The sequence below is a fragment of the Corythoichthys intestinalis genome, chromosome 10, assembly GCF_030265065.1.
Source record: "Corythoichthys intestinalis isolate RoL2023-P3 chromosome 10, ASM3026506v1, whole genome shotgun sequence".
In the NCBI taxonomy this organism is placed as follows: domain Eukaryota; kingdom Metazoa; phylum Chordata; class Actinopteri; order Syngnathiformes; family Syngnathidae; genus Corythoichthys; species Corythoichthys intestinalis.
Genome location: NC_080404.1, coordinates 58,581,228 through 58,602,592, shown reverse-complemented (window position 1 = coordinate 58,602,592; position 21,365 = coordinate 58,581,228). Strand labels below are relative to the sequence as shown.

Genomic DNA, 21,365 nt, shown 5'->3' with positions numbered 1-21,365 from the left:
TTGGAACAGTTTCTTTTATTTAAATGCTATATCATGTTCTTATATATCAAGTTTCCAACAGTCATACAGCATAAGTTGCAGCATGCAGAAAAAACGGAAAATCTCAAATATATTTGATATCCCCCATACACACACACACGCACACAAACACCCAAATCTGCACTTCCCAATTCATGTGAAGGTGTCTCCATAAACACAATTGCATTGAACCTTTACGTACACTTTAAAAAAAAAAAAAAAACATTCAAAAAGCTTGTAAGTGGCAGTTAATATTATGACACCAGCGTCCTGCACTTCAGTTCATATGGAGACCAATCATTTGGCAACATCCAGACGGTGTAGAACTCTTAAAGTTTCCATTCACATGAAGTGTAAACAAGACCAGCTCTCCCAAACGTCTTCATGCACAAAACAATGTCACGCTCGCTCCAGTTTAAAGCAGTCGTCCAGTTTTTAGGACATTATTAGATGTACAGTATAACGCCTGACAATTGTGTACTTTTTGTTAAAAGTCTCACAACCTTTTCTCTTCCCATGCCAGTCTATTAGGAAAACAAAAAGACAAAAAATTAAAATAAGTCGTCCGACTGATGCTCTTGTCTAGTTGTTTCTGGGTTTATTCCGAAAAGACAGCCTCCCCCCAGCCCCCCCAAAAAATAGTAAAACTAGTCTTATCCGACAGTTAAAAAAAAAAAAAAAGCTAATAAATTTACGAATGGTGAAATAGATTTTTGCATTCAGAAACATATTTTCCCTTTAATTTTGAAACGATTTTTTTTTTTTTTTTTAATCAGACATAACTACAAAATATCCTCAAATGAATATTAAATTGACTGCCATTGACGACGATAGATGTACGATCCATTTGAACGGAGCTGTGGCCAGCAGGGCCGAGAACAAAAAGTGGCAAAATGGATTTTACTATGTGGCATTTTTTTTTGCCTTGTGACAAAATAGATTTTTCCATGTGGCATTTTTTGCCTTGTGGCGACATGGATTTTGCCATGTGGCATATTGTATGCCATGTGGTAAAAATGATTTTGCCATGTGGCGTTTTTTTTTTTTTTTTTTTTTTTTTTTTTGCCATGTGGCAAAATGGATTTTGTCTTTTGGCAAAATGGCATTTTTTATTGGTATTTGACAAAATTGATTTTTGTCTGTGGCATATTTTTTTGGTATGTAACATTTTTTAGGGGTATATGGCATTTTTGCAGGCCATGTACGTCCATGCCATTGACGGCTATGCACGTCCAATTTTCCATTCATTTTAAATGGCAAAAAAAAAAACCTGTGTGGCTGTGATTTTTGACCATACACTTTACATTACAGTGTATTGTCAATCAACTGGCACCCAAGTAAGGCCATGCCATTGACGGCTATGCACGTCCTTGCGGTGCATACCAAAAAAAACAAAATGCCACATGGCAAAATCCATTTTGCCACATGGCAAATACCACTTTTGGTTCTCGCCGTCTCTCGTTCTGGCAGCGAGGGCGTCCACCTCTCTCCGCGTCTATCGCAGTCAATGGCAGATGCGTTAAAGGAGCATTATGTAAGACTGGTGGCCAAAAATGGTCCTGCAACCTGGATCAAACTATTGAAGTGCACAGCATCCCCTTTGGGCTGCCAGATAAGTGCTTCCTAATGGAGAATCAAGCTGTGTTATCATACGTAGTATATGTACAAGTACACAATCTTGTAGTTTAAGTAGATGCAAAAAAGTTACTTTCATGAATAATTGAAGCACAAATCTTACATATTGCTCCTTCAACAAACTAAATTTCTTATTCCAGTCCTGTCAAGCGACAACAAAAACACAGAGGGCTTTTTCTTCTCAAATATTTGGAAAATACATTTTGGGTAATAAGTGGATATGTTTGCTTGGCACGTCATACCCGACCAGCTAGTTGCACTGTTAGTCAAGTGTAGATGAACGTATACATACTTTTTCTCACGTATAAAAGATGAAGACAAAATAAATAGAATGTTAAAAAAGGGATAGAACTCCCTCCGTCGGTCTCCTCGTTTTTCAGTCTTGTTCGATTTTTTTTTTGCGGCGCTCGCTCTTCACGTAACATTTGAGCGAGGCGTCGGAAGATCTTCCGCCTACTTAACACTGAGGCGCTTTTTCTTGACGGAGTAAGCGAAAGCGTGCGCTGAGGAGAACTCGGGAGGGCGGGCGTACGCTCACACGTCCACCACCATCTTTTTATGGATGTCCAGACCGCCCACCACCTGCCAAGGGAAAGCGGGTCACTCCGAAGGTCGCGGTCGGTAGCGGAGCGCCGTCGTCCCGGGCCGAGACTCACCGCGCAAAACTCCTCGAAGGATATTCTGCCGTCGCCGTCCTTGTCGGCGTTGATGATGGTTTTGTCCACGATCTGCTGCAACTGCGTGTCCTTTAGGTTGTTGCCCACCATCATCTTCAGCACCTGGAACAGCTCGCCGTTGGAGATGAAGCCGTCCTTGTCCATGTCGTAGATGCGGAAGGCGACTGCAAGTGAAGGACGGACAAACCCGTTTCTTCTTCTGGAATGCCAGGACTTCCCAAGGGATCATTTTTAATATCGGCTGGGGAAATAGAAATCATCGACTTACAGCGAAGCTTCTGCTCCTTGTCACCTTTGACGCTGAACTGCGACACACCTTCGATGAATTCTTGAGACGGCAAAGAGTCAAAAGAGGCCAGGAATGAAAATGAACGGCATCAAAATAGGTGAACATTTTGATTCGGTGCCAAAGTGAACCTCAACTTATTAAAACCACAACGTTGGAACAGTTCAATTTGTAAACTACTGACTAGGGGTGGGAATCTCCGGGTGCCTCACGATACGACATGATTTACGATACAAGGCTCACGATATGGCGATACAACAAAAGCATTGGCACCCCTGCAATTATGTCAGTTAATGCTTAATTTCTCCCAGAAAATGAAACGTAAAATCTTCATAGATTTTGCTTGCAATTAAACACAAAAGAGAATCGGCGGGTGGGGGAATCATGATCATTTCACACAAAACTCCAAAAGTGGGCCAGACAAAAGTATTGGAACCCTTTGAAAAATCATGTGATGCTTCTCTAATTTGTGTAAGTCACGGCACCTGTTACTTACCTGTGGCACATGACAGGCGGTGGCAATAACTAAATCACACTTGCAGCCAGTTAAAATGGATTCAAGTGCACTCAACCTTTAGACAAAATAACTGCGAACAAGCGCTTCCCGTATCCATCAATGAGAAACTCATATAATGCTCTGCTGGAATTTTAGACCATTCTTCTTTGGCCAACTCCTTCAAGTCTGTGAGATTTGAAGAGTGCCATTTTCAGATCTCTCCCCAGGTGTTCTATTGACTCGCTGCTGGCCACTTTAGAACTCTCCAATGCTTTCTCTCAGACCATTTTTAGTACTTTTTGAAGTGTGTTGTGGGTCATGACCCATGACTTCTGGGGGAGACCCAACCTTCTCACACTGGCCCCTATATTATTAGTCTTCAGACTTTATAATGCTATGCACACGGTCAAGCAGTCCAGTGCCAGAGGGAAGCAAAGCAACCCCAAAACATTAGGGAACCTCTGCCATGTTTGACTGTGGGGACCATGTTTTTTTTCTTCGGCCTCGTGTTTTTTCCTGTAAACTCTTTGTTGATGCCTTTTCCCAAATAGCTCTACTTTTGCCTCATCTGACCACAGAACATTCTTCCAAAACGTTTTTGGCTTTCTCAGGTAGGTTTTCGCAGCCTGGCTTTTTTATGTCTCTGGGTCTGAAGTGGAGTCTTCCTGGGTATCCTACCATAGAGTCCCTTTTCATTCAGACGCCGACAGATAGCAAGGGTTGACACTGTCGTACCCTCGGACTGCGGGACAGCTCGAACTTGTTTGGATGTTAGTCGAGGTTCTTTATCCACCATCCAAACAATCTTTCATTGAAATTTCTTTTCCGTCCACATCTATGGAGGTTAGCCACACTGCCATGGGCCTTACACTTATTGATGACACTGCGCACGGCAGACACAGGAACATTCAGGTCTTTGGAGATGGACCTGTGGCCTTGAGATTGCCCATGCTTCCTCACAATTTTGCTTCTCAACTCCTCAGACAGTTCCTTGGTCTTCTTTGTTTTCTCCATGCTCAATGTGGTACACACAGGACAGAGGTTGAATCCATTTTAACTGGCTGCAAGTGTGATTTAGTCATTGCCACCACCTGTTATGTGCTACAGGTAAGTAACAGGTGCTGTTAATGACACAAATTAGAGAAGCATCACATGATGTTTCAAAGGATGCCAATACTTTTGTCTGGCCCATTTTTGGAATTTTGTGTAAAATGATAATGATTTCGTGTTTTTCATCATTCTCTTTTTCCGTTTTTTCATTGCACGCAAAATAAATGAAGATATTACTACCAAAGCATTTGTAATTGCAATCATTTTCTGGGAGAAATGAAGCATTACCTGACAGAATTGCAGGGGTGCCAATACTTTTGGCCAGCACTGTAGGGTTTTCCTCAGAAGGCCACAACGGCAGCAAACACATAGAGAAGATTATTAGTTATACCATCTTTTCAGACCACAAGGCACATTTGAAATTGACAGTGTGCCTGATATATTAATTTTGGTTGTGCTGAGTGACCTCGAACTTGTTTTCTTACAGTATAAATAATATTACTACTGCTTAGTTAAGTGCTAAAGACACATAATTTATCAAAATAATAAATAAAATCATTACAAAGTTATGAGATAAAGAAAAAAGGCAGTACCGTATTTTTCGGACTATAAGTCAGTTCCCATCCCCCCCATGGTTTGACTGTGGGTGTGACTTATGTGTGAAATTATGAACACATTATTATGAAGCTTGAGAACGATAAACCGATACGACCGGATATCCGGTTTTACAGGTGAGAGATACAGCTGTATCGATAGTATACTTATCATTCGACAGTAATTAGCCATTAAATATTCAATGAACCGATAGTAGAGATAGAATTCGGCTATTGCGAGCACAAGAATCGGCTTCTAATGCCTAGCTCAACGCATTGCTTAATATGATAATCATTTAGCTTTTACCTCACATGCTGCGCTTGTGTCATTGTCACAAAAAATATAGACGCACAGGCATAAGACTTTGCTGTGTATAAGGTTAAAGTAATGATTATAGACCTGTCTGTCTGAAATGCCATGTTTTTATTCCCCCAGTTATACCAGTGGTAAAGCATCATTTATTATTTACCTATGATAACACTAGCAGGTTTCTTTTTTTTCTAGAGCTGCTGCATATAATTTTTTTTGCTTGTAAGATGTTTACGTTGAAAGTTTGCACTTACTTACCTATTGTGTTCAAAACACCAGGAAATATAGTCATTAAATTACTGCACTTTATTGTTGTCTGTCACTGGAGTTTTATTTTATTATCAATCCCATCCAACAAAATGACGGCCATTTAGGAAGCTTTTTTTTTTTTTTTTTCATAAAAAAATAAAACATTGGTATGAAATTTTGTTGTTTAATGTAATCTTTAATCTTTTTTTATATGTTTAAAATACTGTTCGAACACACACAATAAATGTTTACTATTGTATCGTTTTCACTCTGTATCGAACCGTATCGTTCTTAAACTGTATCGAATCGCTCGGCCTTAAAAATGTATTGTTTTTTAATCGAATGGGAGCCTGTGTATCTAGATACAGTACATATCGAATCGGCTTCATGCCAGAGATTCCCAACCCTGATTATTATGAGTTCACGTTATTTTAACACTAAACCGCAAGAAGGCGCTCAAGATGACGTCTGTTCTTGGTGTTAGATTTGATCAAATTTCCCCCAAAAACACATTTTATATGTCTTTTTTTTCCCCTCTTAATTGCACATTTTTTGAGGTTGGTGCGACTTATAGTCCAAAAACACGGTACATGAATTCACTAGTGCACCTTAATATCAAGTTTTGTTAACATGTGAAAATGAAAAAGGATTTTCCTGACTAAAATCTGTATTTGTATTGTTTTTTACCCTTCAGAAATGGGGGGACACTAAGGTTTTCACGCAGGTTGTATGTCACTGGTGTTAGGATTATGAAAAATGTCTAGTTAACCCAGAAGGCTTGGGAACCCGTGCCTTAGTGCAAACAGAGCAACGATTGTATCGGTCGCATCGCACCTTTAAAGTCCACTTCTCCGTTGCCGTCCGTGTCGAATATGTCGATGACCCTCTGCACCAGCGGGTTTTGCTGCAACTCGGGCAGCGACATGAACTCCTCCACGCTGAGCGAGCCCGAGTTATCCAGGTCCAATTTCTTGAAACGCTTCCCCAGACGTTTGATCTCATCTGGGTCGACTTAAACACAAAACAAGGAAATGATGGAAGATTTTAGTCAGACCATCTTTTTGGTTGACAAAAGTTGTGCAAGCGGAAAACAGTCTGATTTCTGTAGTTTTTCATACAAAGCAGAAAGCAAATGATGATTTATTTTGACTTCAAATGAGATATTTGCAAACCTCTGTTCTTGGTTTGAAAAGGAATTGTACATCTACTACATGGTTACATAGTCTTCATAGTCCAATTTTTGGTTCCAATACATATTTCCAGCTGAAATGTAAAGCCAAGATAATATAACAGTAAATAACGTGAATTTTTTTTTAAATGCCCAAATAATCGTTTGTGGCAGCCCTACAGTGTAGCCAATGAGTTAATACGAGCCAAGGAGCTGCCACTTCCAACTGGGTCAAGGACATGACTTGAGGCGTGCTGATGGCACACTATGTTCTGGTCTGATTTGAATATTTATTAAGGGTGTAACTGTACAGTAAGTGTTCTCAAAATTTGGTTAGTGTATGGTCAAAAATCACAGCCATTTCTGCCATTTAATATGAATGGAAAATTTGAATGTGCATAGCCGTCAATAGGATAGCCTTACTTGCCAATTGAATGTCAATGAGCTCTAATGGTAAGTACATAGTCAAAAATCACAGCCACGCATGTTTTTCTGCCATTTAAAATGAATGGAAAATTTGGACGTGCATAGCCGGCAATGGCATGGACGTGCATGGCCTGCAAAAATGCCATATACCCCCAAAAATGTCACATACAAAATATATATACTGTATATGCCACAAACCAAAATCCATTTTGCCACATACCAATAAAAAAATGCCAAAATGTCAAAATACTTTTTGCCACATGGCAAACACCACTTTTCGTTCCCGGCCCAGCTACATGGCAAAATCAATTTTGCCACACGGCAAAAAAATGCCACATGGCAAAATTTTGCCACACTGCAAATACCACTTTTGGTTCTCGGCCCTGCCACATGACAAAATCAATTTTGCCCTATGGCAAAAATGCCACACGGCAAAAAATGCCACATGGCAAAATCTATTTTCTCACATGGCAAAAAAATGCCACATGGCAAAATCTATTTTGTCACATGGCAAAAAAATGCCACATGGCAAAATCAATTTTGCTACATGGCAAAAAAATGCCAAATGGCAAAATTTTGCCACATGGATATACCACTTTTGGTTCTCGCTGCCTCTCGTTACATAGTCTTAATAGTCCAATTTTTTACAGTGCAGTTTTTGGTTCCAATGCATATTTCCAGCTGAAATGTAAAGCCCAGATAATCTTACAGTAAATAACTTGACTTTTTTTTTTTTTAATGCCCAAATAATCATTTGTGGCAGCCCTACAGTGTAGCCAATGAGTTAACACGAGCCAAGGAGCTGCCACTTCCAACTGGGTCAAGGACATGACTTGAGGCATGCTGATGGCACACTATGTTCTGGTCTGATTTGAATATTTATTAAGGGTGTAACCGTACAGTATGTGTTCTCAAAATTTGGTTCGTAAAAATCTAGCGGAATTCAATAAGCCAACATTCTGGAAAATGTATGGTAAAGATTGTAGAAACCTACAATTCTTCCTCTTTTAGTCTGATTGCTGTGATAATGTACAGCTCTCCTGCGTGCGGCTGCAGCGGCTCGCCAGGGCAGTGTTATTTATAGCTGCTCAGTCATTAGAAACCCCCCCTCGCCACCCCGCTGGTGACTCACGCTCCCCAGGGAAACCCCGACGTCCCGTCCAGACGATGCCTTCCAGCTCTTTGTTCAGACCTGAACAGCGTTCTAATTTTTCATCAAGTTGAGCAGCGAAATTTCTCGTACGCGAGAGGAAGGTGGAATGCTAGCGAGTGCGCCTGAGGTGTGAAATATAAGATCCGAGACGCACTCTTCACACCTCGTTGCAGCACAGCGTACGGGCAGAGAGCCAACCTGAGTTGAGTTCTGGGTCAACGGTGGCGAGTCAACTACCCCCCACCCGATCGTGAAGCCTGAGGTTCAATGCCAGCATGGCAGACAGCCTGGACCCGGTACGGGCCATCTGCTTGTGTGAGTTTCCTGACGTTCGTAACGTGGTATCGAGTGAAAAGAACATTTTGTTTTGGTGCCAAAGTGAACCTCGACTTATTAAAACCACAACATTGGAACAGTTCAATTTGCAAACCACTGATCACAGTTAACCTGGGGTGGGAATCTCCGGGTACCTCACGATACGACACGATTTATGATACAAGGCTCACGATATGACGATACAACAATTACACAGTGCTGGCCAAAAGTATTGGCACCCCTTCAATTCTGTCAGATAATGCTTACTTTCTCCCAGAAAAGGATTGCAATTACAAAAGTGGTATTTGCCATGAGGCATAATGGATTTTGCCATGTGGCTTTTTTTTTTTTTTTGCCATGTGGCAAAATGGATTCTGCCATGTGGAAAAATGGATTTTGCCATGTGGCGTTTTTTTGCGCCATGTGTGCAAGTCCAAATTTTCCATTCATTTTGAATGGCAGAAAAATGTGTGGTTGTGATTTTTGACCATACACTTTACATTACAGCGCATCCATTTGACCACATTCAAAAAATTTTGCCATATAGGAAAAAAATGCCACATGGCAAAAAAAAATCCATTTTCGTTCTCGGCCCTGCTGCTAATTTTAGTCGCTAAATCAGACCATTTGGTCGCAGTCTAGAGCCCTGATGTATGCCAAAATTTGATGGTGTTTGTTTGTAGTATTGCTGACAAAACGTCCTTCCCTTTCAAATGAAAGGGAAATATCTCCAAAGGAGTCCTCTGACCCCTTAATCACGTGTCATGGAGGTCATCGTTTCAATCCTGAGCGCGGCCCCGTAGCGGCCTTGGCACTAATTAAAAACCCACGCGGCCGGCGGTGCACCCGTTTTAGTCGCGTCTCCACTGTATCCCGGTGTTAGATGTGGCTTCGACACCGAGCTGAGATATTATTGGGGTAATTGGATAAGGAATGTAAACTACACCACGCAAGTTTTCAATAAATAGCTTGCTGTAAGTGCGTATTTGAACGGTGGCAATACTTACAATGCGTGCACATTTCCAGAGGGTAGCTGGCTTCATTTCCCTGAGGAGTGAAAAACAAGAGCTCATTAATATTCACATTACTCTAAGTAACGCTTTGCCCACTCCCAATAGGTGATGAATTTTCCACCTTTTGCATCAAAGGGTAGAAAATCAATGGGAGAAATTAGCCACTACTACTACTACCTCATTTATGAAAATACAGTAAATGCTAACTGCACATTTTTTTTGCATACAACCAAGAATCGAGACGTCCATATCATATTTTACTTCCATATCTATTAAGAATTCGGGGATTTAAGCATTTATTCACAATAATTTTCACCGGAAAAGCTCAGTTTACATCAGGCGGCCGGTAGCCACATTCACTGAAGACTAGCATTGTACTTTGACATATTTACGCAAAATAAACGCTAACCGCACGTTTTTTTTTTTTTTTTGCCTTTAACCAAGAATCGAGACTGTTTTATGTCCATATCTATAAAGAATTCAGGGATTTAAGCATTTATTGACAAGAATTTTCACCGGAAAAGCGCTGTTTACATCATGCAGCCGCTAGCTACATTTACTAATAGACTAAAATTGTACTTCAACATACTTATGTAAAATAAATGCTAACGGCACTTTTTTTTTTTTTTTTTTGCCTTTAACCAAGAAACAAGGCTGTTTTACATCCATATCCATAAAGAATTCAGGGATTTAAGCATTTATTCACAAGAATTTTCACCGGAAAAGCTCAGTTTACATCAGGTGGCCGCTAGCTACATTCACTAACAGACTAGCATTGTACTTCGACATATTTACATAAAATAAATGCTAATTGCACTTTTTTTTTCTTTTAACCAAGAATTGAGACTGTTTTACGTCCATATCTATAAAGAATTCAGGGATTTAAGCATTTATTGACAAGAATTTTCACCGGAAAAGCGCTGTTTACATCATGCAGCCGCTAGCTACATTTACTAATAGACTAAAATTGTACTTCAACATATTTATGTAAAATAAATGCTAACGGCACTTTTTTTTTTTTTTTTTTGCCTTTAACCAAGAAACGAGGCTGTTTTACATCCATATCCATAAAGAATTCAGGGATTTAAGCATTTATTCACAAGAATTTTCACCGGAAAAGCTCAGTTTACATCAGGTGGCCGCTAGCTACATTCACTAACAGACTAGCATTGTACTTCGACATATTTACATAAAATAAATGCTAATTGCACTTTTTTTTTCTTTTAACCAAGAATTGAGACTGTTTTACGTCCATATCTATAAAGAATTTGGGGATTCAAGCATGTATTCACAAGAATTTTCAACGAAAAAAAGCTCTTTTTCTGTGATTTCACTTGGTCAGCTTTGACAGCCTCGCCAGCAATGCAGGCCCCATATTTATCGGCCCCGCGCCCCGTCAATACAAGTCTATGATGCAAGTAAATTGGAATACAAGCTTCGTCATAGAATGAATTAAACTCCTAAGTCAAGGCAACGATATCCATCACATGGGAGTCACCAAAGGGGCAGCCACGATGATACAGAGCCAGCAATTGATTGTCAGTCCATCAGTCTCTCGTTATTGTATTGTTCCCCATGGAGCAATAAACTGTATTGTCAAAATCAAGCTATTAAGTTGAGTCAGCACAAACAATGTCTCAAAAAGCAGTGAAAATATAGAAAGTACAGCTAACAATACAGGCTACTCTGACATGATCGAGAATATTTTATTCAATGTATTTATTGTCTCAATTACTCAATTAATACACTCAATTAGGCCTGGGTTTTCATCGCATTTGTTTTTTCAAGTACTTAAAAAAATAGTAATAAAAAATTGAAAAAACAAATTGAAAAAAAAATAATAATAATAATAATCAAGATCGGACATTATGTGGAAAAACAAATGTTATCAATTTCTGAAGCCGGATCGACCAGCCCTACTTGAAATGTAGCTGGAAAAAAAAGAAGAAAAATCGAATATACGTAAGCACTTGGCCACTTGACCTGCAGCGTACAGTAAATCCGGCCTAAGACTTGAGGTCATGGTATTTTAAGCGCAGCCAAGGGCTGAAATAGCCTTGAGATTAGAGTGCAAAATGATGGTTGGTTGTCAATAATTACTGAGTCATCACCAAGGTGGGAACTGGTAAAAAAGTGAATACCGTAATTTCCCGAATATACGGCGCACCCGTGTATAACGCGCACCCCAAATTTACTTGTAAAATCTAGAGAAAATGATTGTACCCATGTATAACGCGCACCCTAATTTTAGCACCAATAAATAGAAGAATACAAGAAAACAGAGCTCGTGTACAAATACAGAAATGTAATTTTACTGACTGGTGAAACACAGCACAAGCATAGCACATTGGTAGTTTAAAACTTGCCTGGTACACCAGACTCACCGCTGTTCCAGCTATTGAGTCTGGCCACCATTCACGCGGATACAATTTCCAGGGCGGAGCAAGCCACAGCAAACAGACAGCGGAGTGGACCAATCAGCGACGGACAGACCCGTTAGTAAAATGACGAGGGAAGGACGAGGGACTTGCGCGCGGAAGTAAACATACGAAGAGAGCGGAGTTTATTGAACATGGCTAGCGCGAGAGACTGTTGTCAATGACTCGTGTCAATGTGTTTTTGGTAATTTAAAACTGATTTTACCGTGGATTGGAACATATTCTCGGCTCTCCCGTTCACCATCTGTGTTGTGGAGACGACGTTCGACGCGCAAGAGTGACGTTGCTCGTAAGAACACATCATGCAAATAAACGAATCTGATTTGTCGATTGATTTTGTACCTGCTCGAGAGGCCGTTAATGGGCGGGTTCCCAGACTATACTCTCAGTGTTTGAAAAATACAGGGAGAATAGTCTGGCAGAGTCAGGCAAGTTTAAAACATTACCGTAAACTGACCATATGTACTGTACGGTAATAATATGATCTGACAACTTCTTCAACTTACCAGAATCCAGGAGAAAACAAAACAGATGTGACTTTTCTTTGAAAGGCTGCTGTATAATTTGCTCGTTTCATCATGATGAATAAATGTTTCTTCCATGGATGGATACGGTAAAATAAAAGTAAGGCTAGAAGTCGGAAAACCGAAAGCTGTAGACTAACAAGAGGAACTATTGTTATTTGGGTTCGAGTTTCCCGATGGACAGATATAGTTGTCGGACACAGAAAGTCTGTGTTGTGTTACATTTGTTACGGTCCGAGTTGCTGCAATAAACGTTGACTCAAATGAGTTCAAGACACTAAATTCTGTGCTTTATGAAGAGTGAAAAAAGTAGAATTTAACACGGATGAAATCATTCGACCAATCAGAGTGAAGTATTACTGTGTAGCCAGTTATAACAGAATTCACCTTATGTCGGCACCTTGTATAGTTCCCGGGGGGAGGTATTTTGTTGAGGGAACAGCCGGAAAGATAGTTATATTCCGCGGGTTGCATGTGAGACAGACATTGCTACCGTATTTTGTTGCAGCCTAAATGTCAATAAAGCAACACTGATTAGCTCCGTTGTTTGATACTACGCCTCCGACTCCTTCCATAGCTCGCCACGACCGAAACAAAATGGTGACGTCACGTACCGTAATGGTCGGCAACGGATCACCACATAGGTTTCTTCAACACAACATGGCCGAGTCAATTAAAAAAAAAAAAAAAAATCGGTCTTTATATGTATATATTTTGGTCTCCATCCCTGTACCCGTTTATAATGCGCACCATGATTTTACAAGTTGATTTTGGGGGGGGGGGAAAGTGCGCGTTATATTCGGGAAATTACGGTAATGATTTTTTAGTGCCATAGACGTCCAAATGATTTGAACAGTTCAAATAGATTGGACGTCCGATGCAGTCAATGTTAGTAAGTGACTTAGTCATTCTGGGGAACCTCACTTCACTCCGTGTCGGACACTATAAACTGCAGGTGGAGGAAAAGTACCATTGTGCGGCGTCATCCATAATGGATGCTTCATTCCCAATTACCGTAATAAAAGGCTAACATTCATTTTGCATATGTAAGACTCTGGCTGGCAACAAAAGAAAAATACCTGGCTATTTATAGATAGGTAGGAGGGGGTGTTGCACATAAGGCAACATATTCTACTCTCACATGTAAACCCACTCACATAACCACAGCTTCACAGAACACATTTGAACATCAGCTACCTGAAATTTCTGTAGATTCATTTAGATTTAGATGAATTTGTTGCTGTTTCGCAAGTAAATGAAAAAACACAAAAGAGAATGAAAAAAAAATGAAATCATTATCATTTTACGCAAAACTCCAAAAATGGGCCAAACAAAAGTATTGGCACCCTCAGCCTAATACTTGCTAGCACAACTTTTAGACAAAATAACTGTGAACAACCGCTTCTGATATCCATCAATGAGTTTCTTACAATGCTCTGCTGGAATTTTAGACCTTTGTTCTTTGGCCGACTGCTCCAGGTCTCTGAGATTTGAAGGGTGCCATTATCAGATCACTCCACAGGTGTTCTATGGGATTCAGGTCTGGATTCATTGCTGGCCACTTTAGAAGTCTCCAGTGCTTTCTCTTAAACCATTTTCTTGTGCTTTTTGAAGTGTGTTTTGGGTCACTGTCCTGCTGGAAGACCCATGATCTCTGAGGGAGACCCAGCTTTCTCACACTGGGCCCTGCGGCAAAATTTGTTGGTGGTCTTCAGACTTCATAATGCCATGCACACAGTCAAGCAGTCCAGTCCTAGAGGCAGCAAAGCAACCCTAAAACATCAGGGGACCTCCGCCATGTTTGACTCTGGGGACCGTGATCATTTCTTTGAAGGCCTCCTTCCAAAAAGCTCTACTTTTGTCTCTTCTGACCAGAGAATATTCTTCAAAAAGGTTTTTGGTTTTTCTAAGGTAAGTTTTGGCAAACTCCAGCCTGGCTTTTTTATGTCTCTGGGTCAGAAGTGGGGTCTTCCTGGGTATACCCTTTTCATTCAGACACCGACGGATAGTACGGGTTGACACTCTTGTACCCTTGGACAGCGGGACAGCTTGAACTTGTTTGGATGTTAGTCGAGGTTCTTCAGCCACCATCTCCACAATCTTTCGTCATTTTTTTCTAGGGAGGTTAGCCACAGTGCCGTGGACTTTACACTTATTGATGACACTGCGCACGGTAGACACAGGAACATTCAGGTCTTTGGAGATGGACTCGTAGCCTTGAGATTGCCCATGCTCCCTCACAATTTTGCTTCTAAAATCCTCAGACAGTTCTTTGGTCTTCTTTCTTTTCTCCATGCTCAATGTGGTGCACGCAAGGAAACAGGACGGAGGTTAAGTCAATTTGAATCCATTTTAACTGGCTGCAAGTGTGATTGAGTTATTGCCACCACCTGTTATGTGCCACAGGTAAGTAACAGGTGCCGTTAGTGACACAAATTAGAGAAGCATCACATTTTTTTAAAGGGTGCCAATACTTTTGTCCGGCCCATTTTTGGAGTTTTGTGTAAAATGACAATGATTTTTTTCCCCCCTCATTCTCATGTTTTTTCATTGCAAGCAAAAGAAATGAAGCCAAAGCATTTGTAATTGCAATCATTTTCTGGGAGAAATGGAGCATTATCTGACAGAATTGCAAGGGTGCCAATACTTTTGGCCAGCAGTGTAGCTAGCAGAATACCACCGATGTAAAATAAGGGGAGTGACAACATATTGAAATGGTGGTACAGTATATAGCGATACTTCTTGCCCCAAATGTTTATCGATATGCTCCTGCAATGAATTGATTAATCGTTTGAAAAAGGTGTCACCGTTTGTTTCATTTTTTTTTAATCCAGCAAAATCTTTGTTAGCTCATTGGCTGCCATTGACGAGGCAAGACGTCGAATCCATTTTGACTAGGAGGGGTCTCTCCGTTAGCATTGGACGTCTAAGCGTTGTCAATGACACTGAAACTAGGGGTGATTCCCAGGTTAAGTCCTGGAATGACACAGAAATGCTCCAAAATCAACAGCAAGTGACTGAAAACCAACAGCAAAGACCTGAAATGCCCCCAAATTAAACTCCTTGGTTGTCATGACTGCCAAAGACGTCCAATCAGTTTGAAGTCTGATGGATGGCAGCGAATAAATGAATGTTCGTCCGCTGCCAACCTCCCATATCAAATAAATTGGACGTATGCTAGTGATAAACCCAAATAAATTCTCACCAGAAGGATGAAAAGTTAATTTTCCTGTTTACAACTTGTACAGTTAAATATTGTAGAATTATTTCCTGACACATATATCGATAATTGTTATATCGCCATATTGTGAGATCATCGTTATTGTGAGCCTTGTATCGCGAATCGTATCGTGAGGTACCCAGAGGTTCTCACCCCTACTAGAAGTTGTATTAAAAACACTTGATGATATTTTGGGTGAGCACAGTGATTAGCCGCAGAGCAATAGTTCTTAGCCTGGATTCGATCGAACCCCAGGTATTCGGTGGGTAAGTCTAAGGGGTTCGCCGAAGGTTAAGAAACGCAGGGGCCTATTTTCCTACGCCGACTAAATCCAGGCAAAGTGGCGTTTTATACCAGGTTTTGGACTGGTTTGCCCCTGAAGGGGAAAAGTATCTTTTCTCATACTTATCGATCGACTGTTTGTATTACTCTAACACACCCAAATATAAAATAAATAGCACTTATACCATAGTTTATGGAAAAAAAGCAGAATATAGGGCACGCCTTCTTATCACGGAAGCCCAACGTGTGCATCATGCAACTGACTGAGCAAGATTGACGATGATCTACAAGCCCACGTCTGCACCACCAACCCTCGCAAACAGTTCTCCTGGACAGTCCAGAACAAATGGCGGGACGTCCTGTCCCAACACAACACTGGAGAAGGCCCGATATCGAACTGATAACACGACTGATAAGACTCCAAGAGCCCCTTTGACGCTGAGGCGGGCAAAATCTCCCACTGCGGTTGCTTGACTAACGGTGACTCAGCAACTGTGATGTGCCAACTAAACAGCCCAAACTGTGATAGAAGATTATTCTAAACACACCCTTCTTCCCGCCCACGGCTCGCCCAGCGAGGGCCTTCAAAAGACTGAATGTTTAACTAAGCATTGTCATTTTTTTCTCGGGAAGTTATTGTTGACTAGTGATACGGTGACCCTGGATCCTCGCCTGGGTCCCTCTGTGTCGTTTGATGGCTGTCGACCTGAAGACATTGTCAACTTGTGCTTCGAAGTCTTTTTCCAGCTTTCAAAATGGAGTCAGTACAAGGGGTTAAGACGAAGGTGAACGGGAGGAGTTTGGCCTTTTGGCTGGAATGTCGGCCGGCCGGGGTCGTTGGAGCCAGAGCTTAGATCTTGAGCCTGAACCCGCCACGAATCTCGGGCCGAAAATGTCAATTATTTACGTTCGGGTCAAGCCGGACTTCTCTCTTGCTAACTTTTTAACTAAGGTGAACGCGCGGAGTTTGGCGGGTTGTCAGAATCTCGCCGAACTGGGTCATTTGAGCTGCGCCAGCGCAGGTCCGGCAGTTTGGCTGGCATGATTCCGGTAATCTGGCTAAAAGGTCAGAATTCTTAACCCCAAATGTACAGTCTTATTCCAGTTCTTGTAACTGCTAGTACTCGATCTGATGAGAGCAACAGTGGAAGGTTGATTCGGACTTTGTATGAGGAAGTATAACAGACCTACGGGCAGCTGTGAAAGGCTGTGATTGCTCCGCTTTCAGTGGCATTGACGGCGCTTGACGTCCAAAGAAGTCAAAATGAATTGGCTGTCAATGGCACTCCATGAGCTAGCGTAGACACGATTCTAATGGAAGATTTTGGTGTTGGTTCCCTTTTTTTTTTTTTTTTTCTTCTTAAAAACAGTGACAGTGTTTTTTAAATGATATATCCATTTTTGGTGGGCGCATATCGATAACCTTTTGGCCTACAAAGTATCATGATATATAATCCTAGTGATGAAATGTCAGATTTATTCAATCAGTTTTGTATTACCTGAGGTTTGCGTGAATGGCAGTTCATTTCTGCAATAGAAAATGGATGGCCAACAAAATGTGGCTACTACCCAACCACCACCACTGCTGCTGCTGCTGGTGCCAGCACAACTGCAGCGTCGCACTGAACACTGAGTGGGCTGCGTGGATGTGCAAGTCCATCTCTTATCTCTTGTTCCACATTAGCTGTAGAGGCGTTTGATTGCTGTGCAGTAGACTAAGGACTCCATATTGTCGTGAAAGAGCATAATGTACTGTAGGTTGAGTAGAAGGACTTCCGACACAGTGGCAAATTTAGGCTACGTTACGATTGTCTTTATTTAATATGTCATGCCATCAAGTATGTGTTTATGTGGGGTTCACCTCAACGGACACACAATGAAAGAATATACAGTATACATTACTAGGGTTAGTAACTAATCAAATCAACTAACCCTTAGTGGATTTGAAGCAGTGAAGGAACTTAAAGTGCGTATGACATGATAAAAAAAAAAAAAAAAAAAGTCTTAAAAAGCATTATTATGTGAATTAGAATCATATTTTGAGACGATTCAACGATATACAACAATTTGGCAAAGCGCAGATGACGAGAAATTTTTATTTTAATCTGCTGTTTAGCCCCGCCTGCCTTTGTAGCGTTCTAGCATCCCCAAATGGAGGATGACGTCGGCAGGGTCATGAGTTCAGAATTCTGCCCATTGAGCGGGAATTATTCAAAACGAGGAAAATGCAACGAAGAGAGCCGCAAAATGTTATTTTTTCCAATCTATCTACCACAATATTTTTACCGAGTACTCTTTTTATCAAAGTATTTTTCCCCGATTGCTAAATAAATGGTATGGTCATGACAAATAACAATCTTGTGCTAAATGGAATATGAAATATTAAAAATGCATTTATCCAGTAGGACATGGCTTGGCACCTCCCGAACGATATTTTATGCCACCGCAGTTAGTCAACTTTTGTCATTTCCCTGCCCCGGCTTCGGAGAGCGTATAGAAACCAGGAGGCGTGACAACTAGCCGACATGCTAACCCGAACTGAGTGATGTTTCAAAGTCTTCCAAGCGAAAAATCAGACAAATCTACCCCGGATCATTTCACACGGCGGCGGGGTTGTCGATTGTTTTCGCCGACCGGCAACCCGCCCGGCGGCAAGCAAGTTACAGCTCATCGTTCCTCTGCTGCGGGCAGGAGAGCTTGTTGTTCCCCTGCTAGGACACCAAAAAGCATGTTTATTACATATTACATGCGGTCTTTTATGGTCCTGAATGAATGGAATGTGTGTGGAAGCGATCGTTTTATATATTTAATTTTTGAATCCCGCGCCATGAAAATGAGTGACTTCCGGCTTCAGTCTCGGGTTGAGGATGAATGCGAACGTGACGTCACCCGGGTCAGCATCTAACAGCATTGCTTTATAGCGTGCAGATGGACTGCTGGATTCAGCTGATTTTGCGGATTAATTTGTTTATTTTTTGCATCACGCCGGCCAAACAGCTGCAGAAAATTGTTGCTGCAACAGGGAGAGGCATGTGAGCCTTTTTGGGTTTCAAAAGGTTCCCGTTCACCGTGGATATTGGCCAAAACAAGCCCTACTACTGCGGGACCATTGGACTTACGAGGAAGTGAGTAAACATCGTATTTTGTATTAAGTCAAATCCTGGGATCATGGCACACATTTTAATACGGAGGTGGCTTGCATTTTGTGACTGATTGTCCACCGAAAATGCCACTCGGCCGATGACCAGCAGCTTGTTTGCACAAACCCCCGCGAGAATAGACTCTGAAACATCATTCGGTTCGGGTTAGCATGTCGGCTAGCTGTCACGCCTCTTGGTTTGTTTACGCTCTAACAGCCAGGGCAGGGAAATGACAAAAAACTCCGGTGGCATGAAATATAGTTTTTGGGGTGTGCCATCTTAGCCACCCCACGATTCAATTCGATTACGATTAATGGTGCTACGATCCGATTATGAAACGATGATTGCGGTATTGACGATGATCGCCGTTATCACGATTATCATGATTATCGATGCATCGTACATTACTACTTAATACAGTAGCCAAACAAATTTATGTCCATTATTTATCTAAAATATCCTAATGATTCAACAGGAACGATGGAAACATGCCCATACAACAAAAAGCTGCCCTTCAGCTGCAAAGTGCAAAAAAGTGCAAAAACATTAACCATTTTAAAGGGAGTACTTATTTCTCTCAACAATACAATAACATTTACACAGGTGGAATGAATTCCACATTTTCTGGGAACAAAGTGTCTTTAGAAATTAGACTTCTTTTAACCAATATACTTTGTTTTCACAGAATTCTGTACTATTTCGCATGTTTGTAGTGTTACCGCTGTACTTAATCGTGGTTTTACACGTTCTGCATGTGAAATACACGTTAGCGGATAAGCTAATTAGCTTAGCGCTCGGCGCTAACTATTAACATCTCAAAAACAACAACAATAAAGGCTAAACAGTACAAGAGGTTTCGTGTACTTCTTTCTTTTAGATGCACTCGGGTCTTAGCAACACACTCAGGACATTTTTCAATTGAAATGACTTAAAACTACTGCTGGACATCTACATGACAAGGAGCAACGAACTATCTCTCTTCCCCTCTTGCTCTAAAAAAATACCTTGTGCACAAAAGCGCGACCACCGGGTTGCGCTTCCTGTACTGCCTGTCTCATACACAAATTTATTTTCCAGTCATTTAAAAAGGAGTAAATCTCTCTCCCGGTAACTGGTAGCATCCATCATAATGTTGTGCGTGTGTCCGGGCGGCAGACGTGTCTTGAATTTCCTTCCGCTACGAGCGGCTGTCATAAAGTTATGAGGGAAAATCATTGTTTTTGAGCCTTTATGAATCGTAATCGAATCGTCACATGTCGAATCGCGATGCATGTAATAATGGATTTTTTGGAACTCCTCTAGTATATAGTCGAATCGTCTCAAAATATGATTCTAAATCACGTAATAATGCTTTTTATTTACTGTTTCTACCTGTTAACGTGATACTGAAATATTAGCTTGGATTAGCCTGAGAGGATTTTTGAACAATTTTGGAACTAATGTACAAAACATTAAAAGCGATTTATTATCGAATCGGAGTCTATGAATCGTAATCGAATCGTTAGGGCGCCCAAAGATTCCCACCTCTATTCATCGATAATCGATTTATAATCGAATCATAGCCTCTGAATCGTCATCGAATCGTGGGGTGCCACTGAATCGTCATCGGATCGTGGGGGGCCCCAAGATTTCCACCTCTACTAGACACTAGATGCTACCGTGTGGCCTGCCATGACAGCTTCGTCATGAAATTGCATTGTTGCAAATGTCAACACCGACAACAAAATACACACAAAGTGCCACATTTAGCACTAAAAGACACGTCGTTCTGGTTCTGCAGAGTGAATTTATGTCATGAACACTACTTTACACTAAAACGTAAGGGTGGGGGCACTTAAGTGACAGAGGAGCGAGAATGTGGGCCAAAGGCTTCCAAGCTACTGACAGCCTAGCCCCCTCCACTGCCTTCCCCGAGCGTATTACACACAGGGCGCGGACGATGAGCCACAAAAGTAGGCGAGAAAAGCGGAGTTCCTCCGTTAACATTAACTTAACTCGCCAAATCATATGGAAAATGGCGTATTTCATCGAACGGGGAAAGCGCGGGAGACGACAGCAGCCGCTTACCATGGTGTTGCGCGGATGAACAAATCCAGCCGACGCAAGGAAGAATGTGGAGGGAGAGCTCCGAACGCCGCCGCGGTGTATTGTCCACTCAAACAGGGGAAGAAGGGGGTCACGTCACGGCTCTCAGTTTTACACTCCGTTTTAGGGGGCTCGCCGGAGCGTTGACTGTCACTGCAGTTGAGAAGTAGGGAGGGGACAGCCAATAGGCGGAAGAGGAGGCGGAGTCAAGAGACAAGCAAAAGGCGGAGTGATACTCTACATCCGGGTATCCTTTTTTTTTTTTTTTTTTTTTTTTTTTTACACTC

The 21,365-nt window shown here is 41.4% G+C and overlaps 1 protein-coding gene across 1 annotated transcript; it reads right to left on the bottom strand.

Annotated features, from left to right (window-relative positions):
* LOC130922926 (calcineurin subunit B type 1-like) lies at positions 1–21,267 on the bottom strand. The gene is made up of 6 exons (XM_057848203.1): positions 21,061–21,267; positions 9,384–9,423; positions 6,149–6,325; positions 2,599–2,658; positions 2,310–2,494; positions 1–2,235 (listed from the first exon to the last, which is right to left on the bottom strand). The coding sequence occupies exons 1-6, from the start codon at positions 21,061–21,063 to the stop codon at positions 2,188–2,190; spliced, it is 513 nt and encodes a 170-aa protein (XP_057704186.1). The 5' UTR covers positions 21,064–21,267; the 3' UTR covers positions 1–2,187.
* Positions 21,268–21,365: the final 98 nt, after the last annotated feature.